Source organism: Mastigoproctus giganteus, chromosome 9 (genome assembly GCF_048544385.1).
Source record: "Mastigoproctus giganteus isolate SK-2022 chromosome 9, ASM4854438v1, whole genome shotgun sequence".
Taxonomy (NCBI): domain Eukaryota; kingdom Metazoa; phylum Arthropoda; class Arachnida; order Uropygi; family Thelyphonidae; genus Mastigoproctus; species Mastigoproctus giganteus.
Genome location: NC_143583.1, coordinates 44,926,332 through 44,943,183, shown reverse-complemented (window position 1 = coordinate 44,943,183; position 16,852 = coordinate 44,926,332). Strand labels below are relative to the sequence as shown.

The 16,852-nt window shown below is 36.3% G+C and overlaps 1 protein-coding gene across 1 annotated transcript in view; it reads left to right on the top strand.

Annotated features, from left to right (window-relative positions):
* Window positions 1-16,852, top strand: part of LOC150080194 (protein Aster-B-like) — a gene marked incomplete in the record, with an annotated part of 482,184 nt that overhangs the window by 293,470 nt on the left and 171,862 nt on the right. The window contains 2 exon segments of the mRNA XM_090380640.1: window positions 4,565-4,711; window positions 14,928-15,046. Coding sequence (XP_090236766.1) covers window positions 4,565-4,711; window positions 14,928-15,046 — 266 coding nt within the window.

Here is a 16,852-nt window from a genome sequence, read left to right as displayed (position 1 = left end):
GTACATGCAAGTATACATCGAGGCATACTGCTGCAGCAAGTCATATATAAATTAAATAGATTAAATGCCTATGAGCTGCAGTTATCTAAAAATAACATACCAATTAGATGATACTATACTCCAGTGCGACACAAAGTTTTCTGAGCATTGCAAACAAGCTGCTAAAACATCTCGTGGGGTTCTAACTTTGCCAGCAGGGACAAGGACGTGATTATCACGTTGTATGAGGCAAAGGTTAGGCCACATCTTGAACTGCATACACGTCTGGAAGGTCATTTTAAGAATGCTGTGGATCTTTTTTAATGGATGCGGAGAAGAATAACCAGATTTGTCAAGAACAATATGAGGTATGTTTACCACAAAAGACCAGTTCTGCAAATTGCAATGCTTGGAAACTAGGCATTTGAAGACCTGGTCGAAGTGTTTAATGCTTTACATGGATTGAGTAAACTTGATGATAAATGAGTAAACAATTAACTCCTTCTTATTCCAACTCTTTTGGATTTTCACTCTTCTCGTTATAACTCTTTCTCACATGATGCCCACAATGGGATATAAACTTAAATTGAAAAAAAAAAAAATAAATAATGCTGCAGGATAGATATTCAAAATTTGCTTTCAGCTGGAGAGTAATTGATTGTTGGAACAAAGTAACATCTGGTTGTGGAAGTATTAGAACATTATTAGAAGGGATAGACAGATGAAGTGCATAACAGGTTTTTTTTGGTTAATGTTGCTTAAGCTTGTTTCCTTGAATCATGTCAGTACTAATAATAGTAATAATACTTAGCAAAGACTTTTACACTTCATCTGTTCAAATGAATTTTATCTTTACTAAAAATATTCATCAAACTACAGCAGGCCATGCTAATACAGGTGAAACCCATTATAACATGATGCTCGGGGTCCAAAGAATCACATCGTGATATAAGCGAGTTAGCATTAGAAAATTCTAGCCATTTTTTTGCATTCAAACTTCATACATACTATCAATTTTGCTTGTCTCTTTTTTTGTGTGATAATTGCAATACTACATCTAAGAAATATCACACAAAGAATAATAATGGAAATAATATGATGCAATTACGTTGTTTCAATCTTTTATTGATGCACTCTATAATAAAATATTTAAAAACCAATATTCATGTTGTTAAATATACCTTTATACACCTTTTGTCACAAAAACAAATTAATACTCACAAAAACTGCTTTTCCATCTGGTTGTATTGACTGTTACGTTCGTGTTTTGAAATTAACAAATGGTCAGAAATTTGGGAGAAAAAGGAAAACAATGCACTCTGTGTTCTTTCAACTCAATAGACATTAGTGAATAAGCTTTTGCACATTTTAGTCATTACTTTCAGGTCATTCATTTTTTAAAAAAAAACAATCAAGGGTTGACTGTTTTATTGGTTTTTTTTTTTTTTTTTTTTTTTTTTTTTTTACTTCAATAAGGCGTTTTAACTGTAATATTGAAAGGGAATCTACCCTTTTTCATTCAAGAAATTTATGTCCAGTTTGGAAACCAGTGAGTACCTCTGTGATACAAGTCAACAAGTAAAGTTATAAGTAATTTATTATTGTTGTTATGGAAATCAAAGGATAATGTGTATCGCAAATTCTTTTTTGTTTTGGCTGATGCTATATAAGCTTGTTTTCTTACATCGTATGCCCTACTAATGCTAATTCAAAATGTTAATCTTGAATTAGCATTAGTAGGGCGTTGGTTTCGTCAGTTGAAACGTGACTAAAAACACGTTTCAACTGACGAAAAATGGGAGCCATGCCTGCATCATGTTATAAGCAGAATTGTATTCTAACGAATCACAGTTTAATGGGTTTCAGCTGTAAATGTTTCTCCTCATAAGTCTTGCTAGTTTAGATTTGATTAACTTTCAGAAAGACACTTACAAGCATATTAACTCTTAAATTTTAAGGTTCTGTACTACTGATTTTACAATAAATGTTCAAAATGGTATCATTGCACCTGAATGCTAGGCTCTCATTTCATTGAATTAGTATTGCCGAACATGCTTAAACGTACTTGCAGCGGTGTGACTTGTTTCACAGCCAATTTTTTTTTTATATCACTGTATTTCTGTTTCATACACCAGGCCCTCTAAATGGCCCAATGGGAGGCAGTCAAGGGGATTCCTGTTGGGTGACACTGCTGGCCAAGCAGTAGAGCCTTCCCAACCTACTCAAGTGGATAGGTATCATCAAGGTGAGTCTTCGCTTGTGGGCTGGAATGGATTTTAGCACTATCATGCATGAGCTGTATGTCACACCTCCTCTAGAGATGAATGTTTTTAAGCAGTGCCTGAAAAATGTGGCCCAATTAACTGATCACCAACAGAAGTTAATAGAGAATTTCTCTTAATGGACCCTTACTATGCAGATTTTCTTTTGTTCACTTGCACAAGTTTTTGATGATTCCATTCTTCCCAAAATTCATTTAGTCAAGCAGAATTTGAGTTTCACAACCAAGATGTTGGGCATGACAGTGCGGGTAGCCATTAACATAACTGTTGTCATTGAAGGTGATCTGTTGAAGTCAATAATTATTTTCTGAAATGGATTGCTAAAAAATTAATCAAATTGATGATGAGAGGAACCAGTTTGTCTGCAGTTGTCCATATATCTTCTTATACCATCAAGAATTTCATCTTGATTTTGGTAACAGACTTGTTATTGCCCTGGAAGCCGTGCAGTATGCTAAAATGTACTGTTTTCTCTCAAATGTATGTCAACAGCTACAAATATTTGACAGTGTTCTGTTAAGGAACATTTTCATGGTATAATCTCTGTTTCAAGTGAATTTCGTACAGTGTGATGTTATATGAAGTGCATATATATTTGAAGTTGCATATATGCACACATTATTGGAAAATGAAAGTCATTGATGTGAAACTAAACAAGACTGTCACTGAACAAGCCCTAGCAAACTACCAATATTTAGATACAGAGAAGATGCACCAAAATGAGTTACCTCCTTTAGAGAAAAGAGAAGGGAGAGAACAATCAAAATCTTTTCCCTCATTTTGAATGAAGGAAAAGATTACATGAATACAGCAATATCAATATTGTTTTACTACTTTTTTGGCCCATTCACACCTTCATTGTCTTAATAATATGTTAAGGGCCCAAATTCAAATGATTATTTTAAATCACTTGTGCATAATAACTCTGAAGTATGCATTTTTGGACATGTGTTTATATGTCTTCTTTTATCATAATTCAGACCCTATAATATGAACCAGAATTTTTTGTACATATCTTTGACATATCCTGTATAACATACATATTTATTTTATGATTCCACATCACTTTAAATAAATTATGCCAACCATAGTCTGTGTTTACCGCATGTTATTGAATATTGGTTTTTCACCTATCAAGTTAAATAAAGGCCATGTGAGTCACTGCATTGTGACCACAGTAGTTTGTGTGCTGTGAATCAAACAAACAAACAAAGTAAAACCACTGTGTCCATGCCATTCACATGAATACCTCCTGAGTTATTCACATTTTATAAATGATATTGGAATGCATATAAGGTTTAATGTTCAAGTTTTCAGATGATACAAAGGTTGGTAGGGTGGTTAATGACAGTACTGTACTGCAACAGTTATAAAAGTTAGACAGATGGGCTGAGAAATGGCAATTGAAGTTTAACATCGATAAATAAAAAGTACTGTATATGAGTAGTAGTAACCCCCAGAGTAATGTATCAACTATATGATACTGCACTCAGGGTAGTGGAAAATGAAAAACATCTTGGGATAATTTTGCAGTGAAATAGGAAGTTCTCTGAGGAATGCAGACAGGCTGCCAGGACAGCTCATGAGGTTTAGTCAATGATACACAGGAATTTTACTAGCAGGGATAAGGAGATGATTATCCTATTGTATAAGGCAATGGTCAGGCCACATCTTGGGTACTGTATACTGGTCTGGAAGCTTCATTTTGGGAAGGATGTGGATCTGCTGGAATGAGTACAGAGAAGAGCAGCAAGATTGGTGAGCAGAACAAAGGGGTGCTCTTACCAAGAAAGAGCTTCATTCTGCAAATTGCAGCATCTGGAGACTAGACACCTGCAAGGTGATCTGATTGAGGTGTTTAAGGCTTTGAATAGATTGAGCAAGCTCACTACTAATGGGATTCTTCCTCTTGCTCATCTTTTTAGTTTTCCGTAATCTGTGTATTGCAGATTGGTTTCATCATGTACTTAAATTCATCTTGAAAATCATCCATCAGTGACAGGTAGCATGCGATTGATTCTATACCCAGCATTCCTGTACATAGATACTATATCTACTAACTACTGTTCATGAAGAGTGTTTCTGCCATCTAGTTGATTGCATGTAATACAATCATGCATTAAAGATTATTTAATTTGAAGTACCATGAGGTTGCTACTTTTTTTAAAGTTCCTGTATATTACAACTGTACTTTAAAGGAACTATATGGATAAACATTAGAAGCTTTACTGTGATTTAAAATTCTAAATTATGGTAGTATGCACCATAATTTAACACATTTCTATGTTGACATTTTTTTCCAGTTGCAGAAATTCATTGTCCTTGTTCAACTCATGAAGGAAAAGAAGTAATGAATGCTGTCTTTCCTCTGAGTGTAGACCAAGTCTTCTCACTAATATTTACAGGTTCCAAGTTTTATCATGAATTGTTGACATCTCGGAAAACATATGGTAAGTCATTCTAATATACGTCTTGAAGACAACATAAATGCTACTAACGTTGGTGAAAATTTAGATTATCACAGTATGATTATACAGGTGACCCCTGCTTAACGCTGATAATTTGTTCCGGAAAAACAGAGCATTAAGTGAATCCATGCTAAGTGAGTGCCGCATTCCCATAAGGTAACATAAATTCATGTATTTGTAAGTTGTGGTCGGTGCCATAGGATATTTCCTAATCAATAATAAATGATAGTGAAAAGATGCACAAACGTCAGTCAAAATATTTAATATTCAAATATTTGTACTTATAAAATATTGTGCATTACATACATATATAATTATGTGGTAACTACTTACGTATCAAAATTAAACTTAATTTTTCCATTTAAAATCATGAATTTAATCATGAAAAATGTGTTGATTTTGGGTTGTACTTTGGCCCTCTTCCTAGTAAACTAAAAGGGGTTTTAATTTAAAATCCCCACATCGTTACCACCCAACAATAAAGTCAACCGATCCTTCACCTCTTTGAAACCTGGCATGTTTTTTTCTTCTTTGAATATGAAACTTCTTTTAGGCATTCTTTCCAAAAAGGTTCTGCTTCATCTAAGTTAATAACTTGTTGAAGTATAACACATAATACACCTCTTCAATAATTTTAACAAGTTCTTTTTTGAAAGTTTCGGCTCCTTGATATGCACTTGCACCTTCTCCCTGGATTTTAAATCTATTCAACCAGCCCTTACAAGTTTTAAATGGTTCCACATTTTTTTTGTTTTTTTTTTTTTTAGGTAAGCTTTCTTCAGGTAAGGCTAATCTCTTTTTTTTTTCTTTTCTTTTTTTAATAATATTTAATTTAACTGAATTCTGTGTTGGTTATTATCTTCAATAAAATTAGTTAAAGTCTCTCCATTTCAATCCTAATAGCTAGCCTAGCCCTAGTTGCTTGCACTAGAACAGCTGTCTTTCCCGTTGCTAAAATTAATTCTTTATTTTTATAATTGTTCTTACAGTTAAACCTGCCAGTCCTAATTTATGGCACACATTCGCTTGTCGTTGAGCGGAATCGATTCACTTCAAAACATCTAATTTAATTTTCAAATTCAGTCTTTTTCTTATATTTGTAGTCTTCATACTGCGTCCAGACGTTGCTTTTTCATTCTTATCTGCCATTATTAACTCTTCGAAAATGTAACTGTGTTGGTTGCATTAATTATGATACAATGTTCGAGTAAACTGTACGTTACACACGATGTCTAATACTGTACTGAGTAATGATTAGACTTCAGATAAATGCATATAACGCAAACATTACAAGCAATATACTTGGTCATTTTTAAAATGTTGATCTCAGAACTACATAACAAGCCACTGTTCTGCAATTAAATTAGCGTACGAGAAAATTTAACTGAGCGTGGGAAAATATCTAAAGTCGGTATGGGAAACGTTTTAATGCTGTTTTGCTATTCATTTTCAAGCTATCGAATTCATCAGATGAGACGTTTTTGTTAAATATGCCAAAATTGAAATCTTTAAACTGGTAAAAGAGCGTTATAGTGATTTGTGACAGCATTATAGTCAGATACGGGTTTATAATATAAAAACAGCATCATGGCAAATCAGTGTAAAGCGAACCACATTATAATGAGGGCCTGCTGTATAATATAATAATATATATTTCTTTACCTTAGCCAAATGGTGTTTGCAGGCAAGTTGCTAGATAGTCCGGGGTGCCTCCGTAGCCAGATGGGAAGGAGCAGCACACGCTTCTTGATTAGACCGGGGTTCGAGCCCGTCAACACCAAATACGGAGGATGCGGAAAGGTCAGGGAATGACCACCGCATATCCCGGAGCAATGTGGCCTTAGTTGCTAATGCTCCTAAAAACCAAATAACAATAACAAGCTAGATAGCCCACAAGCCCGAACCTATTGGTAACTCTCTAGGAGGCTTCCAGATCAGCTAAAATATAATCTCACTGCCTGTACTCTAACAGATACTGTGATAGCCCGAGAGTTTTACTTTCCCTGTGATTCCATCCAATCCAAACTAATACTCAGGTGTCGACATTGTTGCAGAACAACATCAAACCCGAATCGTGTCTCTATTGGGAACCCAGTGGCAGATGAAAGAACAGAGAAAATTATTCCCTAGTAGCCATGAAAAGTTTGTATCCCAGGAAATGTGAAAACCTATTGCTCTAAATAATTTGCACAGTTCCCCCCCCCTCCACATATCTGATTAGAAGTAAGATAAAACTTCCCAAAAGATTATCAGAGCATACGGGCCAAAGAACAGTACATATGTCGAGCATGGGATTCGGTGAACTAAAGAGAATGATATCTAACAATGAATTAATTACTATACAAGGAAAGGAATGCAGAAAGCTCCCGGCTCTTCTCACCGACTGCGATACCCAAAAGATTTTATAGTCGGGGGGTAACCGAACGGAAGTCATGGAAGCTTTACAAGAAGGGAAGCCAGTGTGAGAAAAGTCAGTGGGTGATTTTTTATTAATATATCCGACACCACGGCACCCAAATAAGTTAACCAGAGACAGGGGGGACCCATTTGGGGGCATGAGTCATCCCAAAAAAAAAAGGCACCCGAGGTGGATGGAATCTATCCAGTTATATTAAAGGAGGCAGCAAAGGAAGTAAGCAAACCCTTAGCCATAATTATGAGAGCTTCTTGGGACTCCGGAGTTACCCATGGACTGGAGATGTGAAAATTTGACACCAATTCACAAAGGAGGATCAAAGGGTGACACAAGTAATTATAGACCTGTTAGTTTAACTTCTGTTCCAGGAAAATTAATGGAGGCACTGGTTAAAAAAGCACTGCAGGATCATCTAGACAAGACTTCAGTTATAGCTCAGACCCAGCATGGTTTTGTTAAGGGAAAGTCTTGCCTGACCAATATGATTGGATACTATGATGTGGTCACAAAGGAACTGGATGCAGGGAATAACTTTTATATCATATATCTGGATCTTAGAGAGACTTTTGATACTGTTGCACATGGAAGATAGCTGCACAAATTGGAGCAGTGTGGCACTGGAAGCAAATTCCTGCTTTTGGGTAAAGGGATGATTGAGTGAGAGAAGACAGAGAGTGGTAATCAATGGACACTGCTCTTCATGGACTAATAGTAGTAGTAGTAGTAGTAGTGGCATTTGATGCAAGAAAGCAAGTGTATGAGCTTATGCAGCATCAGCCAAAAAAAAAAAAAAAAAATCACACCATTCCCTCCAAATGCCGGTCCAGTTCCTCCTTAAATTTATTCAACCTATCAACTTCCACAACGACAGATGGAAGTTTGTTCCAGCAATTAACCACCCGCTGGCTAAAGGCAAATTTCCACACATCTAATCTACATCTGTCTTTTCTTAATTTGAATTTATGCCCCCTTAGGTTCGTAATCTGAACAAGTGGAAGGATCCCATCAGAATTCATCGTGCTCAACCCATTCAAGGCCTTATACACCTCAGACAGATCAACGCACAGGTGCCTAGTCTCCAGCCACTGCAATTTGCAGAACTTAAGCCTCTCTTGGTAAGAGGATCCCTTTATTCCCTTCACCAATCTTGTTGCCCTTCTCTGTACACACTCAAGTAAATCTACATCCTTCCTAAAATGAGGCCTCCAGACCTGTATGCAGTACTCAAGGCGTGGCCTGACCATTGCCTTATACAGAGCGATAATCACCTCATTTTCCCTGCTAGCAAAATTCCTATATATCATTGACAAAACCCCATGACTTGCCCTGGCAGCCTGTCTGCATTGCTCAGAAAACTTCATATCTGACTGCACAATTACTCCCAGGTCTTTTTCATTTTCTGCTGCCTTAAGTGTAGTACCACACAGTTGGTACATTTCTCTGGGGTTACTTCTACCCATATGCAGTACATTGCATTTGTCAAGGTTAAACTTCAGTTGCCACTTCTTAGCCCATCTGCCCAAATTATCTATATCCTGTTGCAGTAGCACACTGCCATTACTGTCATTAACAACCCTGCCAACCTTTGTATTATCTGCAAACTTTGACATTAAGCCTGATATACCTTCATCAATATCATTGATAAATGTACAAAACAACAGTGGACCTAACACCGAACCCTGTGGGACACCACTAATAACATTAGTCCAAGAAAAGCAGCACCCATTGATTACCACCCTCTGTCTTCTCCCACTTAACCATCCTTTTATCCATTGTAGCAACTTATCCTTAATACCATTCTGCTCCAATTTGTACAATAGTCTTCCATGTGCAACAGTGTCAAAAGCTTTCCTGAAATCCAAATATATGATATCAACATTATTTTTTTCATCCAGTTCCTTTGTAACCACATCATAATATCCTATCAAATTTGTATGACAAGACTTTCCCTTAACGAACCCATGCTGTGTCTGAATTATTGCTGCAGTCTTGTCTAGATGATCCTGCAATACATCTTTAACCAGTGACTCCATTATTTTACCCGGAACAGAAGTTAAACTAAATGGTCTGTAATTACTCGTGTCACCCTTCGATCCCCCTTTGTGAATTGGGGATACATTTGCACATCTCCAATCCGTGGGAACTTCTCCTGAGTCCAAGGATGCTCTCATAATTATGTCTAAGGGTTTGCTTAGTTGTTTTGCCGCCTCCTTTAATATAACTGGATAGATCCCATCCGCCCCTGGTGCTTTTCTTATGTTTAACTTCAAAAATTTCTCCTCCACTTTGCTTTCAGTTATTACAAAATCATTAAGTATCCTGCTACAATTTGATAACCTTCTGCCATTTTCAAACCTTAATAATTCCTCATGTGTGAATGTAGATGCAAAATACTCATTCAGTTTGTTTGCTATCTGAGCAGGATCATCAATAGTCGAACCATCGATGTCAAGTGGACCAATCAGATTCATCCCCTTTCTTTTAGAGTTTATATAAGTAAAGAAATCCTTGCTGTTTTTCTTAGCATCTTTTGCCAAGGATTTCTCGTAATCTGCCTTCGCCTGCCTAACCTCCTTTGTCACCTGATTACAGACTAGCTTATATCTGCCATAGGCTTCTGAGTCTCTTGATAATTTATATGCATCCCATGCATTTTTCTTCTCTATTACGAGTCTCATTGGTTCATTAGATAACCATTTAGGCCTAAACCTTGAACCATATTTCTTAATAGGTATGAAACTTTTAGTAGCTTCCACGATTAATTCCTTGAATGCTTCCCACTTAGAATTTACTGTTGGTAACATCGTCAGTTTATCCCACTGTACAGAATTTAAAAACTGTCGGAGACCACTGTACTCACCTTTACCGAAGCAAAAACCCTTTCCTTTACCCCTGATGGTAATTAAATCTTTAAGTAAATCCCACATCAGTACACTGTGATCACTGCCACTTAGTGGTTCCTTTATCTGCAAATTCTTAATACACGAATGATCACTGCTGATTACCAGATCAAGAGTATTACTTTCTCTGGTTGCCTCTCGAACATGCTGCTGCAGAAAACAATCATCCAATAAATCCACAAAAGTCTGACTAGTGTGTGAGTGACCAACCCACAAGTTCCAGTCAATATCTGGGAAGTTAAAATCCCCCATTATAAGACATTCCTATTTACTAGCCCACTCTATTTCTCTATTTCGAGTCATTCGAGTCATTAGGCCTATAACACACTCCTACTCTTATTTTTGCTTTTGCAGTGCTTATGTCACACCAAACTGACTCAACAGTGCACTGTTCATCTATATCAACTGTATGCACTTCTTTTGATTTTATGTTTTTCTTAATTAACACATAACACCTCCTCCCTTTCTATCCTGTCTATCCTTTCTGTACACATTGTACTCCCGAAATTCCAGTTCAGCATTCCTTATATCTCTGTGACACCACGTCTCTGCTATCCGAACAATATCCGCCTTTGATGTCTTGACCGACACTTCAAATTCATCAAATTTATTTACTATTCTTCTAGCATTCGTATACATGCAAGCATACATGCTCCTACTCCTATTCTTAGTTACCCTAACACATCCCATATACCCACCTATTTCAGGTTGACTGCCATCTGTCCTTGAAACCCCCAACACCCCACACTCCAGGTCACTACTTATTCTAATAGAAGTTGTGCAAGAATCACCTTCACCTCTGCCTACGGCTACTGTTAAACTATTAGTCCTTGTATCCCCCCCCCCAAGCAAGCAGTTTTCCGACCCACCTAACACTGCCTCGATAGCATCAGAAAATATTCTTGCACCCTTTCTATTTAGGTGTATCCCATCCCTATAGAAGCAGTCTCTCCTGTTAACAAGTACAGTCCAGGCTGAAAAATATTCTACCCCTTGAGCCTTGCACAATCTTTCCAGGGCCGAATTGATCGACAAGGCTCTCATCATATACTCCCTTCTGTCGTGTCTGGGCAGAATTGCAGACACTTTCAAATTCAACCCTAATTCTCGGCTTTTGTTCAACAGTGACCTGTACTTGTTAAGTAATTCTGCCGTTCTCCTACTCCTGATATCATTAGTGCCAACGTGTACAACTATATCACCTTTTGTGCCCTTAAAAGATGATATCCGCTCTACAACGTCATCAAACTTTGCCCCTGGCAGACATACCCTGGTCCTGTTCCACCTATCCTTTTTACAAAGCATGTTTCCCGTTTCCCTGACAATAGAATCTCCAACAACTACTAGTTCCTGAGGGACCAGTGCATTCTGCCTTGGGGGTTGCCACTGTGTTGCGCGATGACCAAGTGCAAGCTCTGTCGTTGATGTGGGCAGCTGAGAGCCTGATGGGCCCCTCAATTTAGATCTTTCAAGGGCATCCACCCTGTCCTTCAAACTCTCATATAGGCCCATAACAACGCTGAGTTGTCGCCTGATTTCCTTACACTCCTTACATCGCACGCACACACAAAGACATCCCCCATGGCAATGTCATGTTCCGTTCCAGAGAGTTCGGCAAACATTTCGCAAGTTGCACATTTTCTTAGGCTGTGATGCGTTGGAGAATCGCCCCCTCAGTTCTCCCCCGAGTCACAGCACTCCTGCCACTTTGAGCTCGTTTCTTTGCTGCTCTAGTTTGGGGCATGGTACTTTAAATTAATAAAATCAATAAATTAAATTAATTAAATGTCAATACTACGCTATCTAATAGAAACAGTGAAGCGTAATACTCTATAAATTATACGTTAGAGCTACGTAACTACCTCAATTAAAAATTTGAATTCCCTCCCGCTATATACAAAAACAATGGCTGCAATCGAACGAAATAACGGTTATTAAGTATTACGTATATCTACAAAAACTGTTTATCTAAATTAAAATAAAAATAACCAGCGTAACTATAACTATAAGACTATGTATTAAGTACAATATAAAATAACAATTATGTAAATAAAAAGGCAAACACTTATCGTTTTTTTCGGAGCCTGCAACTGACAGCTGTAATGTTTAAAGAGAGTCAGCGCCCTGTCCACTAATGTTATTAGTGGAGTCCCTCAGGGTTCAGTGTTGGGCTCGTTGTTTTCTGTATTTATAAATGATATTGATGTATGATATATCAAGCTCAATGTCCAAGTTTGCAGATGATATGAAGGTTGGCAGGGTTGTTAAGGACACTAATGACAGTACACTGCTGCAACAGGATCTAGAAAAGTTGAGCAGATGGGCTGAGAGGTGGAAAATGAAGTGTAACATTGACAAATGTAAAGTACTACATATGGGAAACAGTAACCCCAGAGTAACTTATCAACTCTTTGGTACTACACTGATAGTGGTAGAGAATGAAAAGGTCCTGGGGTAATTGTGCAGGCAGATATGAAGTTTTCTGAGCAGTGCAGATGGTCTGCAAGAGTAGCTCGTGGTGTCTTGTCAATGTTATATATAGGAATTTTTCTAGCAGGGATAAGGATGTGATTATCCCCTTATATAAGGCAATTGTCAGGCCGCACCTTGAGTACTGTATACAGGTCTGGAGGCCTCATTTTAAGAAGGATGTAGAGCTGTTGGAATGAGTATAGAATGAGTTTAGTGAATGGAACAAAGGGTTTCTCTTATGAAGAAAGGCTTATGAAGTAAGGACCTGAGAGGGCATAAATTCAAATTGAGGAAAGACATTTGTAGAATAGATGTGCAGAAGTTTGCCTTTAGCCAGTGGGTAGTTGGTTAGTGGAACAGACTTCCATCCTTTGTTGTGGAAGTTGATAGCCTAAATAAATTTAAGGCTGAGCTGGACAGGTATTTGGAATGAACAGAGGGGTGAAATTGGAGCATTTTTTTTTTTTTTTTTTTTTTGGCTGATTCTGCATAAGCTTGCTTTCTTGCATCATATGCCTCTACTAATGCTAATGCTAATATTGTACCAATTGTAGTCCAATGGTTAACTTGCACAGCCACAAGTAAGGAGATTGTGGGTTCCAGACTATATTTCCTTAAAAATATTTGGCCTATTTCACTGAAAATCTGGTTGCCCTGAATAAATCAAGAGGTGCACAGTCACAACGAATTTGTAAATTCTTCTGGTCTCTGACATTTATTTATATAATATTGTATGTAATTATCTTCAATATAATGGTGAATGTTAGCTTTTTCCCAACAAAACTTCCAGCTTTTATAATTTATCCATAAAATTCTTGGAAAATATGTCTTTTATATCTGTTGATCTTTCATACAGAGCATATATGGTTAGATGACTTTGTTGATCTTTCATACAGAACATATATGATTAGGCATCTCTGTCAATCTTTCATACAGAATATATGTGGTAGTTGGCATGAGAATTTCATTGATAATATTTTTGTGCTTATGAATGGTTAAGTTCCAAATGTTATTGTATTTACTTCAAATATGAACAGAAGTGAGAAGCCGACCGGGCTAGCCAGGTGGGTAAAGTGCCTGCCTGGCAACCCAAAAGGTCGCGGGTTCGAATCCTGCCTCGGGCTTGGATCAAAGTACTGCAAAAACCTTGGGAGGTGCACTATGGCCACAGAAGCCGATGCGCCAACAACTACCAAAAAAATAAAAAATAAATAAATAAAAAAGAAGTGAGAAATATTGTTTTCAGGTTTTTATAGTTGCATATACTCTTGCTCTGGGAAACGTTTTGAAGTCAGAAAAAGGAAAATCAAACAATTTTCTTTACAACTGTCGTGTTTGAATGTTATCACCAGAGACCTGTTGTGTGATGAGGGACCAATAAGTCATAAAACAGATTTTTACCGTACGGTCTCATCTTTTAAATAAATATCAGATTAACTTTTTGGCAATGTCATTTGTTTGAAAGTAGTACAATACTAGGGAAACTCATACAGGCAAAGTTTGTTTTGATGGTCCTAATGATAATAATGGTCAAAATTTGATCTGCTTGGCAGTAAAAACTTTGATCATTAAAACCATTGCATTAATTAAGCATAAGAGAGAACAGGATAGTCCTCTTAGCTCTATATCAAGGGAAGTAAGTTTCAGCTTGTGCTAGCATGACCTTAGCATATCATATAGCAATAAAAATAATAATTTTAATCATAGTTTAATTGTGCAAACTATATTGGTAATATATAATATCAAGAAGACAAAGACTTTAGATAAATTAATAACTTGTTTGCAACTTCCTTTAGGTTAATTTTCTTTAAAACATGGTTGTTTGCAACTATTTCAAGTTTTAGTCTAAGCAGAAAACGTTACAGATTTCAGTGCAAGTCAAATGCAAAATATTAATTCTTATCCTGATAACATCTCTAATTATATTTCATTATAATTTTAGTTATGTTAAAAATGTCAAAAATTTGGAATATTGTGTTCATAAAATCTTTACTTGTTAATTAAGATGTAATATTACTTCAGGTTTAAAGCTTGTATTATAATCTCTCTTCTTATTTTTTCTCCCTTTTTTTTTTTTTTTTTTTTGGAAACTAGGCATTTCAGAGTGTAGTTAAATGAATAGTGTTCAAGTTTTCATGTTGAAGTGAACACAAAACCAAGAGGCATAAATACATTTTATTAGATAGTACTCTATAAGTTTTTGGATAGGGATTTTTTTAATCACTGGAATAAATTGCCTTCCTGTGTTGTGAGGTTAACAATATAAAATTCCTGGACAATATCTGTCAGAAAATTTAAGGGGAAGCTGGATTAGTACTTTCTGGCAATACAAAAATTGGCTTAGCTCAACTAAAATTTCTGAAAATTTATTATAATATATTTTATTATTATTATTTTTTTCCTTTTTCAGATATAATGGAAAGCCCATGGCAATTGTGTGAAGATGTTGGACACAAAATGCGACAAGTAACTTATACATTAACTTTAAATCATTCTATGGCAAAGAGTGCTCAAACAACAGAAACACAAGTAAGGACCATCTCCTTTTTTTATTTCCTTTCTGTTCACTTTAATCTTAAACATGATATATTGTTATAAACGATGATATTGTAGTTCCACAAGAAGATAACAAAGCCAAAAGAAACTGAAATTCAGTTTTTAAGTATATATCTTGTTATCAATTAATTACTAATTGATTGATTAGTTAATTACTTATCATTTAACTAATTACTTATCAGTTAACTAATTAATTACTTGAATAACTGAAAATATATAAAAGTAATTCTTTATGCTTCACTACACATACCTGCCAAAGTAATATTCACTCCACCTTTTATAATACTTTACAACCAACAGCACATGAAATGCAAGATTTATTTCAATCTCTGTGATTTAATAAATTAAACAATCATAGTATAGTCTCACCACATCCATAAATCTCTATTTCTTTCTGGATTTTAATAGGAATTGAAATATAATATTTATTTGATGTTTCTGGTGTGGTTAACAATGTGCAGGCAAAGTTTTATAGCTCCAACAAACCTAAGTTTTTTCTTACATTTTTTGCTGTTTTATTAACTTAATTAGCATATTAATTTATCTTCTAAAAGTAGCTTTATAGTCCTATTAACATTGCTTAGTTTATTTTGAATTTAGATAGACATTTTATAGATTATAAAATATCTTGAACCATTCAAAACTTGGCACCATTGTTATAGTATATTAGATCGATACAGAATAGCGTAGCATATATCTCGAAGTTGATAGCGTAAGGTATAATACTAAGTAGCATATTACATAGCACTGTATTAGGAATCTGTTAGTTTAGTATAGTATTGTCAATTAATCAATTAAATGTATAAATCTTATTAATTTTCATTGTTAATTAAATTGTATTTAAATGGAAATCATCCCCCAGACTAGAGCAGCAAAGCAACGTGCACAAAGTAGTGGGAGTGCCGTGGATTAGGGGAGAACCAAAGGGCACGATGCATCTTCAATGCATCACTGTCTTAAAAAAAGGGCAAAATATGAAAATGTTTGCTCACCTTTCTGGAACAGGACATGATCCACTTATGGAGGATGTCTTTGTATGTGGTAGGTGCAGAAATTGTCAAGAAATTAGACTTCAAATCAGCGTTCTGATGTGTGTCTATGAGAGTTTGAAAAGTTGGGGTAGATGCCCTCAAAGAAATTAAAATGGGGGGAGCGATTCAAACTCTTAGCTGACCAACTCAATGCCAGATCTGATTATTGTGCATCAGGCAACACAGCAGCAATCTTCAGGGCAGAATGCCACTGGTCCCACAGGAGTTAGTTATTGTTAGTGACTTGATTGTCAGGGAAATGGGAAATATATTGTGCAAAAAGTTGATGTTGTTGTAGACCAGATATCAACTTTTAGCATTAGTATTAGTAGAGGCATATGATGCAAGAAAGCAAGCTTATTCAGCATCAGCCAAAAAAAAAAAAAAAAACACCACTCCCATTTCACCCCTCCGTTCGCTCGAAATACCTGTCCAGTTGAGCCTTAAATTTGTTTAGGCTATCAACTTCAACAACAAGTGATGGAAGTCGGTTCCACCAACCAACCACCCGCTGGCCAAAGGCAAATTTCCGCACATCTATCCGACATCCGTCCTTCCTCAATTTGAATTTATGCCGTCTGAGCTGATTATTCTGAGCAAGATGAAGAATCCCATTGGCATTGAGCATGCTCAAACCATTCAAAGCCTTATACACCTCTATCAGATCACCTCACCGGTGCCTAGTCTCCAGACTCTGTAATTTGCAAAACTTAAGCCTTTCTTCGTAAGAGCAACCCTTTGTTCCATT